This window comes from Panthera onca, chromosome B4 (genome assembly GCF_046562875.1).
Source record: "Panthera onca isolate mPanOnc1 chromosome B4, mPanOnc1 haplotype 2, whole genome shotgun sequence".
Lineage (NCBI taxonomy): Eukaryota > Metazoa > Chordata > Mammalia > Carnivora > Felidae > Panthera > Panthera onca.
The window spans coordinates 92,282,881-92,301,491 of record NC_138345.1 but is presented as its reverse complement, the minus strand read 5'-3'; the positions used below and the strand labels follow the sequence as shown (position 1 = coordinate 92,301,491).

The 18,611-nt window shown below is 45.8% G+C and overlaps 1 protein-coding gene across 2 annotated transcripts; it reads right to left on the bottom strand.

The window, feature by feature from the left end:
- Window positions 1-1,175: 1,175 nt before the first annotated feature.
- DYRK2 (dual specificity tyrosine phosphorylation regulated kinase 2) lies at window positions 1,176-14,925 on the bottom strand. Of its 2 annotated transcripts, none has more exons than XM_060657037.3 (3): window positions 14,450-14,925; window positions 13,693-13,841; window positions 1,176-6,709 (listed from the first exon to the last, which is right to left on the bottom strand). In XM_060657037.3, exons 1-3 carry the CDS (start codon window positions 14,496-14,498, stop codon window positions 5,102-5,104), a joined length of 1,806 nt encoding a protein of 601 aa, XP_060513020.2. In that variant the 5' UTR covers window positions 14,499-14,925; the 3' UTR covers window positions 1,176-5,101. The 2 variants fall into 2 exon arrangements, with proteins under 2 accessions (XP_060513020.2, XP_060513021.2); XM_060657038.3 differs by lacking the exon at window positions 14,450-14,925 and adding an exon at window positions 10,123-10,172 and having other exon boundaries at window positions 13,693-13,805.
- Between the last annotated feature and the right edge of the window lie 3,686 nt (window positions 14,926-18,611).

The following is an 18,611-nucleotide window of genomic DNA, read 5'->3' as shown; positions in this document are numbered from 1 at the left end:
GCTAAGAACATTCTCTAGTGCTAGTTTAAAGGCAACTTTGAAGTTCCCAAAATAGTTACTTGTATAGATAGGTGTTGATTCCCAAAGCAGAAAGATTACAGAAATTCAAACAGAATATAGTATTACTCAGTTTAAGAAAGAGCTTTAAAAAGACCTGATAAAAGAGAATGAGTGGGAATTATAATCTGCTCTAAGTCAGATCTGGACAATTTTAAATTTAAATTGCTGCTTTAGCATCAACCTTCAATTTTATACGTAATGCACATGTCTTAAATTTTTTTTTCTATAGATATTGAGTTTCTTGGTCAGTTGGTATTTTTTTCAATTGGTAAGAACTCTGATTAGCAAGAGAAGCAGTAATGGGCAATTATGGCATAGGATATGGTAAGCCTGAGTCTGGATTTGGGAATAGTGTCCCCTTGTTTTAGCAAATCCCACTTTTGAAGGAAGCCACACTAAGTAATTTTTTGGCTGCTGGTGGCAGGAGGGGTGTAAATAAAAATGTGCGGTAGTTCTTTCCACAAGAGGGAAATCTTTATATAATATCCCTACGTCTGACAAATTACTAGGGCATCTGCTCGCTGTCTTCTGGAAGCAAACTCTTGGCTTGGTATTAACCAAACCTGACAAATCATGAGCTAGGTGCTGTTTCCGATCAAGCCATGGAAGAACGAAGACACTAACACCCAAAATACATGAACCATAGAGACCACCAAGTAAAATAACTACAAAAGCATAAGCATTAAGAAGCACGTGGGGGAGCTGGTGAGAGCACATATGAAGAATTTGCCAGAACTTGCACACAGAAAAGAATAAAGACCAGTGGGGAATAATTTACAGACTCTGCTCCCACAACTTGTTACCTTGAAGATTTAAAAAAAAAAAAAAAAAAGATTTGAAATTCTAGCAGGATACAGAACCTGGCCGCAGAGGCCATATAAAGGAAAATTAACATAGAAACATTACAGGTGAAGGAATAGGGTATCCTGAGAAAAGCAAGAGTTGCCTGCTAAAACTTTATTCTTACTTAAGATTTGCAAATTTATATTGAACTAACAAAAAAAGCCAACTGTAGCTGACAATGTTTGCCTTCTAAACTCTCTCCAGGCCACCAGACCAAGAATATCACCAGAAAAAATCAGGAGTTAAATTATAGTTAGAAAAGGGGAGAAAAGTAAGGTAGGACATTAAATTTTTATTCTGAAATTATCTCTGGCCACGACAATAAAATGTAACAAATATTCACTGAACAGTCTTACTCCTGTCTTCAGCTGTACAATACATACAGTATCATAGAACTGGCCACTAGGATTAAAATCCACCAGAACATATTTCATGTTAAGTGGCGACAGCAGCATCTCACAGAAATGTTTACATACATATGTACACAGTCCACATTCAACCATTTTCACATATTTTCAGTACACACAGTTGCAGCATATTTCAGTCACGTGTCTAAGATGTTGCTCGATAAAAACCCAAGCCACTGCCTAGACAGAACTGTAGCAGTTGAGCTGAGTATAATTACAATTAATTTTATATATGTCCATAGCAGAGAGATGTACAAGCCCCTAAGAAACAGAGTTGACAAATACTTTTTTTTTAAATGCTACCACAGCATTATGTTGGGCGATATTAAAACCTTTACCAACCAAATCAGTTGTTTTTTTTTTTTTTTAAGTCTTCTGCTTACCAGAAATATTCTTGATGAGAAAAATTACAAAAATGAATGCTCTCTTTAAAATAATTCACACTTTGAAGATTCCAATATGGCCCAATGCTACTGATGCCTAAAGTGTTGCCTAACCTCCTGATGGAGTCCTTTAACACGACTCCAAACCACCCATTAAGTTTAAAAGTGGCTTAAGTGCCTTGCACCCAAATTGTAAAAATCCCTGGCCATCCGTACTAGAGCCAGGCACATATAAAAGGAATGCACTTTGGTTCATACCAAATGCCCTGGGATTAATCACACTATAAAATTAAATGGTTTGAGGTAAATTTTTACAAATACAGTTGATTTTTGTCTAGTGTTACCATAACAAAAAAATATCATTTAAAAAATCAGTCTGATGTTAAGATACAACAAAGACCATCTTTAACCCCTTAAACATAGGAATTTCCTGTGTAACTAACCAAATGGTTACCTTTTTCAATGCCTGATGATGATTCACGCCTTATGGTTTCTATTAAGGCCTGTAAGTAACTGGATATTTAAGACAGATGTATCTTTGCAGAGCTGGGTTCCATCCTTACTGCCGGGTATTCAAAGAGTTAAAGAGGCCAAAAAATGCATGCCCTACAACATGGCATTCAGAACAAAAGGCACATTGTTAACACTAAGGGCACAACTTCTCCTCTACTGTTGATCTGCACTGCCCTGCATCACGGTGCTGTTCCCCTGTCGTAGCAACGCACTTAAGAGGTGATGCGCACTGTGGAGGTGCCAGAAACGGAGCCAGATGAGACTGCAACCAAAGACAAGACACTGTGCTAGTCTGAAATCTGAAAACAGCTCAGACATCCCTAGACACTGGTAACCTGTGAGACCGAGGACTGTTTCCAAGCCAACTCCTAGTAGCCTATTAGAGCCCTTCATTTGTTTTAAAATCACAGAGATGCGACGTTTTTCTTTTTTTTTGATATAAATAAGCCAGAATTTTTTAAAAGCAGCCCTACCACTGAACACTGAACCTAGCGGCTCTTATGAATGAAGTAAATCTCACCGTATTTGGAGGGCGGGGGCATAGCGCTGCCCATTATAGTTTGGCTTCAAAGTTTCCGGTTGCATTTGTGAATATCATCACAAATGCACTGTTGGCATCTTAAGTACCAGTTTTATGTGGTGGGGAAAAGACAAGCAGTACTAGTCCATTTATAAATTTTCACATGTACTTTATAGGGAAATTCCTATTAATGGCAGGCTCAGGTTCACGTAAACCTAAATGTGAAAATGAGGGTGGATATGGAAGAGGAGGAACTGCAAGGGAAAAACAGCCTTGATGTTTTTGTTTTAAAGAAGCTAACCATCATTCAGAGGCTTATGGTCTTACAAAGCCACCATACCAAGTCTTACACTTCTTATGCCTTTTAAGTCAAAATTTTAATAATAAATACACAATCTTTAAATTCTATAAGCCACTGATTGGGGGTATCGTCACATGAGCATCATTTAAAAAGCAACTTACTAACATATTATTGCACTTCCACAGATTACACAGAAATGTGTACAACAGGCTAAAGAATCTGACTAGGGGAAAGAAGCTATAATTTCTAAGTACAGAAGTACAAATTAATTTATCAGTGACACCCTTAAATAGTAAAGCAAATATCAACATCACTATCTTATTAATAAGCTAATCTTATTACTGTTTTTTGGCAAATATCTGTAATATTTCCTGAGCGTTTTCTCCATCAAACGACAAAGCCTCAAGATAAGAGTTTTGTTCAAAACTACTTTCTTTTTTCTTTTTTCCTAAGTAAGAGAAACTGTAGGACTAATATTAAAAGAACTTAACCGGAAACTTTCCTGGCCTCGCTGGGGGACCATGCTTTAAGTACTTGTAAATCAATTTACAGGCAATACAATAATATCTGTGCATATAAAAGAGTATTTATCCTAATTTATACTACCCAAAACCTATTGTCCAAACAGGCAAAAAAATCTTTCTATATTAAATTGCACATACTAAAAAATTTCTTCCACGTGCCTTGAAATTGATAAATATCACTGCTCATACATTAGTGATAAAATAATTTTTCACTTTGAAAATAATTATTATTCAGAGACGAAAATATTCTTTTACCTCTCAGTTAACTTTTCCAGGTAAAGTGTCATTCCCACAAATACAGTCAGTGCAATCCAAAAGAAAGTAAAATAGAGGAATGCGATCTGTGATTTTCCTAATGATGCAAGTAAGTCAAACCATTTAACTTGAGATTGAACTTTTCCTCCTTTAACTACGTTGTTTAAATTGACCTCACTGAAAAGTCACAATGACTTCTGTTCAGCAAGAGGATTTTCAAGCATCTTTCTTTTTAAAGAAAGAGTTGATGCTTTCCCAGGCGAAGAGAACCTTACAGTGGCACCTGAAAAGTGTGAACTCACTCTAACTTGCTAAACCTTCTTTGGAACTATGGAAATCCCCACCTTAAGTAGCTAGGCTGCTGTTCTTTTTTAAACTGGGATATGAAAACAATGGTCATAATCACAGCTGAAATGTCTCTCTTCTGTATTAACAGTCTGGGATATATATGTGAAGGAAGGAAAAAAAAAAAACTAAATGCAAGCAACAGATGTGTAGTGAAAGAGGAACAGAGAGGAGAAAAGCAAAGAGGAGGAACAGTTTATGGAATACATTTTTGTATTTAGGTGCAAAACCAATTCCGTACTATGAGGCTTCTTTACAAACAGGTAGCTGATCATATTAGAAAATCTGGAGGAACGCACACGTTTCCATTTATCCACCCAGGTCTGCTTGGCCAGCTTTTAGAAAGTCAGAATGCTAAGTGGGCATGTCAACTTGGGGACTTTGTGTTTGTCTGACCACTAGTTTAGGAAAAAATTCTCTGAGGTCAGTTCTGCTCATTAATCATTTTTGTCCTGGCCATTCTTCTCCCACCCTCACTACCACCCACGTCACTTATGGGAAACAGAAGCAGGACGTGCTACACCTGTGCGTGAACCAGGAGCATGGCGAGGGAAGGGGGGCCTTCCGGGGGCAACTGCCTGGGGGAGAATATACTATGAACCATAGAAACAGTGAATGTCTTTGACACCAATCTGTAAATGCGCAGCAGTCACGAAGTAATCAATGGCCTGCCACTGATGTTTATTACTCTGCCACACTAAATACAGTAAGGCTCATCATACTTTTAGAACACAAAAACAGTTTCAGGAAGTATAAAAACTTAAAGCATTGTCCCCATGTATTTTATAAAAACAAAATGAACAACTTTCTTACGTTAAAATAAGTGCTGAAAAGATACAAATGAGTTGAGTTATTGAGCAAATAAAAACAGGTCTGAGCTACTCCTTTTCAACCCAGTAAGGCTCAGCAACGTCGTATCTTTCAGATTACCCAGCATCAGGGGACTCAGCTCAGCTAACCAGTTTTGGCAACACTGTCCTCTGCTGAATATTCCCATTGGCATCTGTCATCTGTGCCAAATTAGTCCTCAGTTTGGAAGCTGAGCTGGAAGGTGGAGGTAACTTGGAAATGGATGTGATAGCACCAGTGCTCTCGGTTATCCTTTTCACTGACGTCTTCTCCCCGGTGGGAGGCTTTGGCAACCGCCGCCTCAGCCAGGGATGCCGTAAAGCCTGGCCAGGGGTCATGCGAACCGCAGGATCCCATTCTAAACACTGTTTCAAGAAGTCAAGGAAAAGGGGATCGTCACACCCCTTCAGTGCATTCCCCCACTCTCTGCTCTCCGGTGGGCCCCTCAGTTTCCCCCTCCTGGAACGGCCTCCATTGAGAACCACAGAGCCATCTGAGAGTGTCGTGACAGTGCAGTAACGGGGATAACCCTTGGAGCTCACAAAATTTTTGGCTCGTTTGGACGCATCCAGCAGTTTCTGGGAGGGCATGCCCAACAGTTCAATCATACAAGCCAGCTGGTCCCCTTCATCTTCCCCAGGCAAGAGGGGGTAACCGGTCAGGAGCTCTGCTAAAATGCAACCCAGGCTCCACATATCGATGGGCATGCCGTATCTGGCGCCAAGGATCACTTCCGGAGCCCGGTAAAAACGGGACTGAATGTACGTGTAGACGCGCTGATGCTCATAACAACTGGAGCCAAAATCGATCACTTTAATACCACTTCTACCCTGCTGCTTTAATAAAATGTTCTCGGGCTTAAGGTCACAGTGAATTATTCTGTTTTTGTGCAAAGCATCCAAGCACTGCAGAATCGAGTGGGCAAACTTGCGAACCAAAGGCAGGCTGAAGCCCTGGAACTTATTCTTCTTGATGAGCTCATAGAGGTTCATGCTCAGCAGCTCGAACGTCATGCAGATGTGGTTTCGGAAGGTGAAATTCTCCAGCATGTGGATGACATTCATGGTGTTGTCCTTGTCCTGCTTCCGCAGGTGTTCCAGGATCCGAATCTCCTCTGCTGCCTGCCGGTGGAAACGCTTCTCGTTCCGCACCATCTTCAGGGCCACATGCTGGTGGACTTTGTGGTCATAGGCCTTGACCACCTGCCCAAAGCTTCCCTTCCCAATGACCTTGAGGACCTCGTACCTGTAAGCCACGTGATCGTGGGGCACCTGCACGTATGATCCCTGGTCATCATCATAGCCACCATTGTTGGGCCCACCTGTCATGCCCTGGCGCTTCTTTGCGTTTGGACCCAAGAAGTATATTTCAGGGTAGCTGAAAATCTCGTGGTGTTCAAAGGTGGTTAGTTTTTGCATGTATTGCTTCAATGCTTGTTCGGGTGTCATGGGGGTGGCTTTCACCTTCCCCATGCCTTCCATAGACTTCAGAGAGGTGGAGCTCCCCTGCCGCCTATGGATGCTCTCCAGCTGCCGCTCCGGCACTACCGGCAAGCCCGTCTTACCCACTGTCGTAAGCCCGTTTGGTTGTGTCGTGAGCACTGTCCGCTTGTTACTATTATCCTCAAACAGCTGCTGAACCTGGATCTGTCCGTGGCTGTGGCTGCCGACATGTAAGTGATCGTTCATTGTGTGCTTACTGCCGCCAATCTGGAATTCAGAAAGCAAACGTGAATACAACGGAAGAGGTCTGTTCGAATGGTGTATTTTTTAAGTCAGCCCCCACCCCACCTTTACAGTCCAAATCAGGTTCGCTAAATGGAAAGAGCTGTACGCCCAGGAGGGACCTCATGAACACCCCGACAGGGAGAGTGGATATGGTGCTGACAGTCTCTGATTAAATAAAGGAAAAAGACTAGTAGACTTGGGAAGGCTACGAAACTTGGGATCCTGAAAAAAGGGACCCCATAAATGCCACACCTACCACACCCCGGATCTTTACAGTAGGTTCCCTGTGGAGGCAGAGGCATCTGTCTTGTTCATTGGTCTACACCTAACACTTAGCACAGGGCCCGGCACACCCCAGGTGTTCCACTCAGCCCGTAGGTAAAATGAAACGGGATACAGAAAAAGCTGGAACATGTCATCTTTGTGCTGGCTCCACCTCCTCCAGATCACAGCCCCTTTCACACTTCATTTATTCTCTATTACCACGAGGGCAGAGACCATGGCTGTCTTGTTCACTACTCTCTCCAATGTCTAGCTAGTTCGATTCTGAAAACACTAGTGTCTTCCGTTCTTGGTCTTCTCCACTACTTGGAAAACCGACTACACCTAGGAAGATGTATGATCCACTGACAAAAAAATGTGCACTTTTAGGCTTGAAAGATTCCCATGTGGATATGCATTGTAGAATCTTGTAAACTCCTAATCTATTTTTAAAAAACTTCTGGGCTTCATAGACTGTGATGACCATTTAAGGCCATTCGGCCCAACAAACCAACCACCACAGTTTGGGGCCTTCCTTTGGTCAATGGCTCCACTCTCTTAACAGTGTATTTCTGTGGGCTGCTGGGATACTCAGCTTTCCAACAAGGAACACAAAGTAGCGACTTCTATTTCAGGCACACATACCATCCCTGAACATTCTTGTCTAAACAAAACTGATGGTGCAAGCCAAGGGGCCCCCAGTCTTCTACCAAGAATCTGCTTGGGATTTCCTTCAAGTATTATTATTGCAAAGATGTGAGGGGTGGGAGAGCACTAGCAGCCAGGATCCCCTCGGTTAGCAATTCTTCCCAGCCTCAGGCAACCACCCAGAAGTCTTAATGCATCCTGCTTAGTGATTTTTGTGTAAATCTTAAAGATCAATTTGTCATTCACAACCCATCTCATTCACTCAACCGGTATTAGCTAAGGTCTAGGCACAGAAGTGGCAGAGTCCCTGCCCTTTAGGAGCTTATAATCCGTTAGCTGAAATCACTTGCCAACAGTATTTTTTCTGTTAGTTTCTTTCTGAATCCTACCTTTTGGGCTCTATATACTACCAAAGAATAAAAACAGTCTGTATAGGTAACACAGCAATCCAAAAAATGGCTCGGAATCACCCAGATTATAAACTTGAAATTTCAAGTCCTTCTTAGCAGCCGACCAAGACCTTTGAATTTTCTTTAACTGACATGTAGCCTGCACAGTGACTATATAAGGAGTGGGCTTTCTCTCTGCTTGCTTCTAATAAAACAGAGTAGAATACTGTATAGTACCTGGGCCTGTCTGAAGTGTGATTTCCTAGATTGAGAGATTTTACTACTCAGGCCAATTTTTTGAAGACTTCTCATCAAACCCTTTTATTAAAGTCATTGATGATATCTCATGCTAAGTGATCTTTTGTCGGGTAGCTGGACAGGTTATTTTACACCCATTCTATGCCAAAAGCAGAACAACAGTCCATAAAAATGAATTAGGAACTCTTGAGTATATAGAAAAGTAGTACAGGCCTGTCCACAGCTTTCGTTCCCAAGTCCTACTCTCTGCACCCCTCGTCCCCACTGTGATCTTTCAAGCACCAGGAAATAGAAAGATCTGAAATTTGAAATACCTCTCTTCTAGAGAAGCATTCTCTTCAGGGCGGGAAAGAGTGATTCAGAAGAAAAACCCCGCTACAAAAAGCATGAGGCTTCACTAGGGACAAAATTAACCTTGAGGCTTTAGGAACTCCTACAAGATAGCAACGCAAAGCATTTTGAGCATCAGAAATTCACTCCAATTTTTCCAACAGCAATCTTAATGTTTTGCACAATTAAAATACAATCACACAAATTTAATTACTAGAGCCAAAGAGGGCTCGGCAATTAACTATCAACTTCTGTCTCTCCGACTGCCTTCTCTCGGTCTTCTCAGCTGTCTCAACTATTAGCTCACTTACCCTTGGATGGGTTCAGGGGTTCCTCAGCATTCAAGCCTCAACTCCCCTGGCCTCTTAATTCCCCTAATTCTCCCTAGTTGATCCTGACCACAGCCAGGGCTTCAGCAAGCACCCAAGGACTGACGAGTTCACAGCTCCACTTCCAGCTCAGGCCTGCCTGATCTGGTCTCCTGAGCCCAGGACCCTTGTGTCCAAGGACAGATCAGCCGCCTTCCCCACAGGCAGTTCAAACTGAACTCATGATTTTCCTTCCAAAACCGTTTCCTCCTCCCATACCCTCAATTTCTGATAAACAAAAGGCTTCTCTTCCACATAGTCACTCAAGCTTGAACATCTGGAAATCCTTCTGAGTGTCTCCCTCACCTTCTGAGTCCCCAATAAGCGCTGCTGTCTCTCTATCCTACTCCCTCTCCGCTGACCGGGCCTCACCGCCCGCCCACTCCTGAGGTCTTTCACTGGGACAACCCAAGCAGACTCCTCACATGGCCCTGTGCTTCTCAGTCTAGAATTCCTCAAATCACCTTCTCCAAAGTAGAGAGTTGTCATTGTAAAGTGTCAATCTGACACTGACCTCCCTTTTGCTCAAGGCCCACATCTGCACCCCATTTCCACAGTTAACCCAAGAATTTACAGGCCAGGACACCAGGTTCTAAAATGTAGCACATAAATGTCCTCAGTCCTTCCTTCCAATGTCATCTACCACTGTTACAATTCTGAGAGTAACAAAGCTGAGTTCCCCAAGACCTGTGGAAACACCATGTCCTCTTATGCTCCTCTGCTTTTGGTGAGGTCATGTTTCACAATGGTTACAAGTCGAGGCCTATTCAATTAAATACACGGGGGATGAAGCCTAGCTCTGTCACGTACTAGAAGTGCGACCTTGGGCAATTCATCTCTCGGAACCTCAGTAGGCTTGTCTGTAAAAAGGCAACAGAGCTCCTCATCAGAGCTATAGGATTAAATACGTCAAATAAAATGTATAAAGTGCTCAGTAAAGAAGGGCTGTTATCATCCTTCCCAAAGGCTGCTTGGAATCTCCTTCCTCACTATGTCTCCATGGCAAACTCCCACTCAGCCTTCAGGGTCCAGTTCAACTCTCACCTCTTCTGTGAAACTTCCCCTTTCCTTGCTCTCTTTCAGACCACTGTTAACACCTATTTCATCTTATTGTAAGTGTTTTAACACCTAATGTACCCACCTGGCTGTGAGCAATTCCAGGGCAGGGTCACCTCTTATCTTTGTAAGTCCCTATTAACATAAACCCAGACATACAGTAAGTATCTGTTGAATGGAAGAACACAGGTCAATAAATCCTTGTTAACTGATACCTCTCTGAATTGTATTTGGGAACTACTCTTGTACCTTCATAAGAACACAGGAAGTTAATGCCCAGGGAATTAGGGATGTCCCTAGCGATCCAAGTCACAAGACATTAGGTTAGGCTCACAGTGCATCAGCAGAGACTTAAAGGCAAATGATAGCCAGTTAAAAGGTACCTGTAGCAGGTCAGTTAAACGCCTAAAAGCAATGTGTGGAATCTTAACAACTTTCCAGCGTTAAGGAGATTCTGTTGAGAGGCTACAGAAAAGAAGGTCTTTGATCTCAAATACTGTAGGACTCGAAAATCACAATGAAACTCAGAAGCGCAATTAACTGATTTATTAAAAACAAAAGGTGGGGGGAGCTTTAGAGGAGCCACGGTATTTCCAGAACACATATGCCAGGCCTACATAACCGTAAGAATATTAAAACCCCCTTACTCTCAGCCTCTTGAGGTCTGAGAACGTGGCTTATTCCTGTTTGCTACTGCTCATCTAGCATGGTTGTCACATTTAAAAATATACACAGAGCGAATGCAATTGTTAGATATGTACAACGTAGGGGTTAAAACAGAGACCTACAAAAGCCTTCTCTGACCATGAAATAGTTCAGTATTAAAAATTATATAAGAACAATAGTCTAACCAGCTTAATCTCTTCCAATAATAAAGTAGAAAATAGGAGACTGTGTTAACATTTTGGAGCATTTGAAAACTTCCCTGAGGTCATCTTAGAAATGCTGTACAGTGTTATGGGAACAGAATTGAGTGCAAAAAGGTTGGAATTTTGGCTCCTCCTCAAACACAGAGAGCCTGTGTGGCTCTGAGTCAAATATCTACTTTTTCTTCTTCAAAATATTACTATTTTTTTAAGTGAGAATACTCATTCTTCTTTTTTTAATCCCAATTATTTTATAAAGGTAAAGCTGGTAACTAGAGACTGCTGTAAACATTAGAACAGTTATGAAAGTGATATAATACTAATATTTGGGAATTAAGAAAAGTATATCATTATTTCCAATACAACATCAAAAGAAAAAAAAAACTTAATAGGAATCCACACAGTGACTGGGTACACTATTCAGACAAACAGAAATAAACAGAACAACTACATATACAATAATATATCCATGGAGACAGGGAACAAAAGGGCAGTGGACTAAATAAATTCCAAAGTTCATACTCTTTATAATCATATATTTACCCTCCTGTATACACTTTACAAGCGGAAATATGACCAAGCTCCTGTGACAAAATCATTTTTCTCTCCTTAATACCCTTTTCCCCCTTATTCAAACCCAAGTGTAATTGCTGTGGAAGAAACAACTAAAAACTTACAAGCACCTGAAAGACACATGGGACTATGGCTCTGCAAAAGTTCCTGCATTTGTAGTGAAATGAACACAACTTCCTAGGAGAAGTGATGTCAAGCAAGAGGTAGAAGCTAGGCTCAGGAAGGCCTGGCTTTAGCTCCAGCCTTGATAGGAACTGCCTAGGGAATCTTGACCAAACCAGTTAACCTGTCAGACTGTTTCCTCATCTGTAAAATGAAGGAGTAGAACCAGAAAAATACTGTGTTGTTTTTTTAAAAAACTTTCCTTTTCTACAAAATCTGCAATGTTGTGCAAATAAAATCAAAACTAAACCACAATCAAAATCTAACTTTATACTTTCAAAACCAAGTTTCCAACAATCAATAATAGCACGGGAATTTTAACTGGAAGTTTAAAACAGGTAAATCAGCCAGATACCACAGCAAAACACAAGCATCCATTACTGGGAGTCCTGAGAAGGAACCTCACATTTTTTCATCTCTGGTGCACCATGGCCTGTTCCTGCAGTGGACACCTTTTGTTTTCTCTAATCTGATTACATATTTCTATTGGAAAAAGGCTCTGATCTAAGAAAGCCCACTCTTGGAATCCAGATGAAAACCTAGTACTTCCTTCCCAGGTCACATCAGGTCACGTGATTACACCCACCCATGGAAAAAAGTGGATGCTGTATTTTAAAATTCTCAGATGATTCCAAACCAAACAAACAAACAAACCCAAACCCCTAAAACTAATGGCAATTCTCAACTAAAACGTCACCATAACAGGAACGTTCAACCATAAGGTATCAACCAGCCTACTGACAAATTCTCTTCCACCATCAACAGTGCAACACAGATCAGTTAACTTCTGTGTAATGAATTCTCAGCACCTGGTCACATGTTTGGGGGGGGGAGGGGAGGGAGAAGGAAGAGAGAGAAGGGAGGGAGGGAGAGAATGAATATCTAACAGAACGGTTTCCTATAAAACTTGTACCCATCTGTCCAGGTCTAAGGGGAGATACCCCACTGGAGCCATCCTCTCACAAAGTGTCCTCTAATAAAGAAGTTTCCCCATAACACATGACCCTCAGAGCTGCATCTCTGTAGGCTGGAAATGGCCTTTTCCTATAAGAACTCAACTTTTGCTAGGCAAATGAAGCCATATCCCTACCAAGCATCCCTCACATTGAACCACCTTAGGCCATTCCTATGGAGGATCCAATCGGAAATAAGACCTGGGAAACCGTCAGCTCCTCCAGAAGTGCACACCCTCTCTAAGCTGGCAGTCACCTTCCAAGGGCGATCTCTGGGAGCTGAGAAAAGGTACATGCTGAAGTCAAATCCAGTTTGCCAATCTGCAGCCACTAGTCCCAAGATGGGCTGTCCCCTCCCTCTCCACCCACAGAGGGACCTCAGCACCTGCCGGGTGCCCTTCCCTTCTCACTTCCAAAGCAAAGCCAGCTCTTTCCTTTTGAATAATATCCAAATGCAGAATCCTACAGGGGTGGCTGGTTGTTTTGACTGCTGCTGTGGCTCTTATTTTTGTTAATGTTAATTACAATTTCTGTTGTGCTCAAACCTGTAGCACTCATAAAACATGCTTCCACACGCGGGGGACAATTGGCGGTGCTCCCTGCTGGCTGGAGCCAGGCCTGGGAGGCTCTTTGGGGGATCGATTTTCCGGGCAGGACAGCCTGACTGTCCCCTAACACATATCTGTTCTATAAATACCCACTACCCAGTGGTTGGGGGGAGGGGAGGGGCTGGGGGATGTTTACCCGGTCAGGGAAAGGAGCTCTGGAAAGCAACGACGAAAAAGGAGGGAAAAAAGAAGGAAAGAAAGCACCAAGGAGGAAGTTCCGAGGAAGAGGAGCGCAGGGGTGGGCGGGCTTCGGAGGGGAAGTGAGGGGCCCACGCCACGAATCTTCCTTTGTGGCTGCAGCTCTCGGTTCGCCCAAGTTGCATAGGGTGGCGTCCAGAAGAGTCCACTAGCCAGGGGCGTGGAGATACTCGCGCTTCGACCTCTCTTCTCCCGGCGTCAGAACCCCACAAGTCCGGGTGTTTATGCCCCGGGCCCCTCCCGCACCCCTGCGCCCCCCCCCCCCCCCGCGGCCTCCCGCGGGGCTGGGTCTCACCGTGTGGGCTGCGGCGGCCGCGTTGCTGGCCCGGAGAGGCGGCAGGGCGATCGGGGAGGGCGGGCCGGTCCCCACTCCGCTCCGGGGAGCCCCCGCACCAAGCCCCGGGGAAGCCTGAAGCTGACGAACGGCGCTGTCCCCTCCTCTGCCTGGGAGCCACGCACGGGAAGAGACAAAAGAGGGTCAGGGGGGAGAAAGTCACCCAGAACCCGTCGCCCCGCCCCACCACTCTGGGTAGCGAGCCCCGCTCTCCCTGAGAGACGGGACGGTAAAAACGGGCGTCCGGGGAAATGAAAGGGCGCCCGGGTCACGGATCCCCGGCGCGCACCCCCGGGCGGGGCTCGGGCAGCTGCAAAGTTAAGTCGGGCGCCGGCGCTCGAGTTCGCGACCCCGCGGCGGGGCCGGGCTGGGCCGGGGCCGGGCGGCCCACGTTGCAAGCGGCCACAGGCCGGGAAAGGGGTTGGACCGCCGACAAGGGCGCGACGGCCTCGCCGGGCCCCGGGCGGGGGCAGGCCCGGGACGGCCCTCGCCGGCCGGGTCGGAGGGCTCCACTCGGAGGGGCCCCGGGGCCAGGGTGCAACAATGAGCGGAGCCGAGGCGAGGGCGCGCCGTCCGCCCCGGGGCCCCGCCACCGCGCAGACTTTGTTCGAGGTCCCGCAGGCAGCGGGCGCCCGCGCCACGAGGGCTGGACCCGGGGCGCGCGGGGTGCCGCCGGGGACGGGCGCCGGGGGCGGCGTGGCGGCCAGGCCCTCCTTACCGGTCGGGTAGGCGGCGGGAGCGGCGGCCGAAGGTTTCCTGGTTAACATGGCCGCTGGAGAAGAAAATGCATTTCAGGGCTGCCGTCTCCGCCGCCGCCGCCCGTCCTGCTGTTACTTCTCGCGGCCGCCGCCGCCTCCGGGTCGCCCCTCTCGCGGGTCTCCGGCGCTTCCTCGCCGCCTCGCGTCAGCTACAGCCAGACACACACAGTCCGCTGCATCCCCGCGGCCCGGGCCCGCCGCCGCGAGTCCCCCGCTCTCCTCCTCGCCGCCGCCGCCGCCGTCCTCCTCTTCCTCGGGCGGCTGCAGCACCCCCCGGCCCGTGCACATGCCTCGCCCTCCCCTGCGCGCCGCTGGCCTCCCCGAGTCCCTCACATAGGGCGCGGGGGAGCGGGCTGCGCCGCCAGGACCGACTCGCTCGGGAGCCTCCTCCCGGGCTCGCGCGCGCGCGCCCCCGCGCACACTCGCACTGGCGCCCGCGCGCGGCGCGGCCCGGGAGGGCAGCCCCGCCCCCGCTCCCCTCCGCCGCGGGTGCAGGCCCCGCCCCCGGGCTCCCCCCCGGCTTAGCCACACACGCTCACGTACACCCCACCCCCACCCAGCCACCCTCCGGAGTCCCTACCCCACCCAGTCATCTGCATAGCCACCCCTCCACTCCCCGGAAAAGTCTGCAGTCTCCGCTCGGCCTCCGCCTCCCCCTCCGGCCATCTGCGCGGCTCCCCTCGGCTCCCCTCGGCCCCGCTCGGCTCCCCTCCCAACGACCTTTTCCCCTCCGCGGCCTCCAGCCCCTGTAGCACCCCGCCTTTTTCCCCCCAGCGCAACCTACCACTGCTTCCCTCCACCGAAATCTCTGCAGAGACCCCTCCCCTTCCACGAGCGCCCCGAAACACATGCATTTGCAGCTTTCTGAACCCAATGGCTGCTCACAGACAATACTGTCCCCCCCTTCCTGGTCCCAGTGGCTTAACCACCCCGTCTCCCCATTTTGTCATGTAAAAAACTTAGTTGTGCGAGGGTCACCTCGGTAAGTCAAGCCCGAAGGAGGGCCGCAGCTTAGCTTGGTGAACCCCCGAGCGTGGGCGAGGGAGGGGGCTGCCCTCCCACCTCCACCTCCACGACACACACCCTCCCCGATTTACTGACACCAAGTGACCGCTTGCCAGTCTCTAGGACAGGGGAGGCAGAGAGGCGCTCGTGGATGGCTGCTGGGGAAGCAGTTGTCTGTAGGTTGCTAGGCAAAAATAAACATCAGAGACACCTCCCATTTCCTTACAACTCCGAGCCTTTTCCCGGCGCGGCCACTGGGAGAGACACACCTTCCTTTCTGCTCTCCGCCGTCCGGAGGGACACCTTTAATTCTTCTCATTCCCAGGGCCGAGTCTCTCTCCGCTTCCCTTTCAAGACACGTGGAGAATTTCCCTGCCCTTTTCACTTGCCACCTACAGCCTCTCATTCCCTTGCAGACTGAAAAACTGCTTGCCCGTCACACACCTGCGTCCTGTAGTGTGTGGAACATCCTCTGTACAGAGGTCACAGGTTTTGTCACCTCAACAGTTAGGAAGGAGGAAAGAGCCAGGCAATCTCGGACGACAGGCCAGAAAGCTTTGGGGGCGGGGGGAGGGCATTTCCTTACGGAGTAGTACCCAGTCTCTGAAGTTCGGGGAGACCTGGGTCCATTATGTTCTGCCTCCAGTATCCTGCAGGGCCTCTGTCTGGACCAAGTTTGCAGGCCTGAACTAGCGCAGACTCAAATCGGAAAGAGGCCACCTCCTGCGGAGTCCCATCGCCCCTACTGTTTGCAAATTGTCATAGCAACCTCCCAGAGAGATCACACTCACTTTATACAAATGCCAAAAACATGGAGTGTTTCAAAGATAGAATGTGACCCTGTAAGAGTCTCCAGGGCATTAAAGATAGGGAGCATTGGCAGAGGGAACAGGTGGCAGAGTGGAATTTTGCCTAATGGTGTGTCCCTCCAAAAAAAAAAAAAAAAAAAAATCTTGGTGCCTTTGCCTAATCAAGTAGAATCACAGTGAAATAATCAATTTAATAATATGCTTAATCTGACCCCATCAAGAACTGTTCCCTTTTGCCTACCTTCCCATTCAGATTCACTTGGGGAAACATGTAGTGTTCAGAATTAACTAAAAGAGGGGCGCCTGGGTGGCTCAGTCGGTTGGGCCTCCGACTTCGCTGGGGTCATGATCTCACGGCTGGCTGGCTCTAGGGTTCGAGCCCCCAGACGGGCTCCGGGCTGCCCGCTCCGAGCCTGGAGCCCACTTTGGATTCTGTGTCTCCCTCTCTCTTGCTCCTCTTCTGCTCACACTCTGTCTCTCTCTCTCTCAAAAAGAAATAAACATTTAAAAAAAGAATTAACTGAAAGAAAAGGGGCTACTTAGTAGCAGAGAGGAAGCCAGAACCCATTCCCAGGCTCCTGGTCTAATTTCTCTATGCTTTCTATTACCGCCATGGATTTTTAAGAAACTCACACCTCCTTCCTTCTTTCCACTTCAAAACGATTATTTTCATACGGTATTCCTTTTTTTCTGTAAATGAGTACTCCATATAACTCATATTCAAATAAAAAATTTGAAGCAAAAAATCAATTTTAATATAACCTGACACCCTTTCACTTAAATCATTCTTGCAATACTTGAATAGGAAATAGGCACTGCTTTTTCATGAAGAAGGAAAATGCTAAGTACTCGAAGTCATGGTTTGTAAAATCCAAGTTAGTAATATTAATCTACACATTAAACATGAGGAAAGGGAAGATTTTTTTTTTTTTAATAGAAGGACACAAAGAATCATTAACTTTAATCAAAGAAAGAAAAAGATACATGTTTGGGGAACTTTTCCTAGTAAATTGTTTTATGACAGATCAGGTATAATTTCAATTTTATATTTTTGTTGTTTCTTGTCTTAGGGAAAATTTGCAATTAGTCTAATCATTGGCTGTTTTAATTATAAATGGCACACCTTTCAAACTTATATTCTTACTTAGCTCAAAATGAGTATTTGCAATTTCTTGGATTTCTCTCATTATGTTAAATATTGATGAGTTCAGCCTGAATTAACGTCAAATACATGTGCAAACGTATTTGACAAACTCCTTGAGCTTTCAAGAAGAATGAACTGGGTTAATGCTAGGAGTTATTACCCTCAAACTTATTAATTATCCTGAATATTTACCTCTTTATAAAATTCTTTCACAAATATCCTCGTGTTTCATCTTCACAACTCACAACCTGACCAGAGTTGTGTTGATGTTAATAGTAATCTCCTCCGGGGGCTCAAGTCCCTCAGTTAATTAATAGTAATCTCCTCCGGGGGCTCAAGTCCCTTTGTTAAGTGTGTCTGCTCTTTGATTCTTGTCTGTTGGAAAAACTCCATCTGTTTTGTATGTTTGTCAAATCCAGATTCAAATAACAAGTAGGTAGGCAGGATGGGGCTGGATTAGAAAGAAGGAAACTTTGGGGAACTCAGAATGGAGCCTTGTGGAAGGAAGTTGTTTTCAGTGGGAAAAATAGTGATGGATCACAGAGAAATTGGAAACGAACAAGAAAATTGCTGGTTTCTGAAACACATTCCCTCATTGAATCCCTTTATCCCAGAAACATTTACAAAGAATTTAGTGTGTGTAAGGCCTACAGGATATGATGAATCATCAGATGTGGTGCTCTGGGCTTCGGTCTGGCAATCTATTAGGATCTCATTCTTTTATCTAATTAAGCAAGAAACAGTAAGCACCTAACATATTTTTGACACTATTAGTTCTGGGGTCACAAAGTTAAATAAATAGTCTCTGATTCTGGTCATTGTTATTAAGAAGCTCCCAGCCCAGGAGAGGCGACAAGACATTTAATGACGTGATGGGGCAGAAATCGAGGCGGGTAGGAGGTACAATGGCGGCACATGGAGGGAATGATGAACTGTACCTAAGTGGTGACTGGAATCAAAGAGTCTGTGCTTCAGTGAAGGCTTAAAATGTTTTTGCTGTTTATTTATTTTGAGAGAGAAAGAGAGAGAAAAAAAAAAGCATGAGAAGGGAAGGGACAGAGAGAGAGGGAGAGCGAGAATCCCAGGCAAGCTTCTCGCTGTCAGCACAGAGCCCAATGAGGGGCTCGAACTCATGAACCATGAGATCATGACCTGAGCCAAAAC

Coding starts and splice junctions, on each gene's coding strand:
- DYRK2 (XM_060657037.3), bottom strand. CDS start 14,498: ATGTTAACCAGGAAACCTTCGGCCGCCGCTCCCGCCGCCTACCCGACC. Junction 13,842..14,449: donor TCCCGCCGCCTACCCGACCG/GTAAGGAGGGCC, acceptor CGTGGCTCCCAG/GCAGAGGAGGGGACAGCGCC. Junction 6,710..13,692: donor CGGCCGCCGCAGCCCACACG/GTGAGACCCAGC, acceptor TCTGAATTCCAG/ATTGGCGGCAGTAAGCACAC.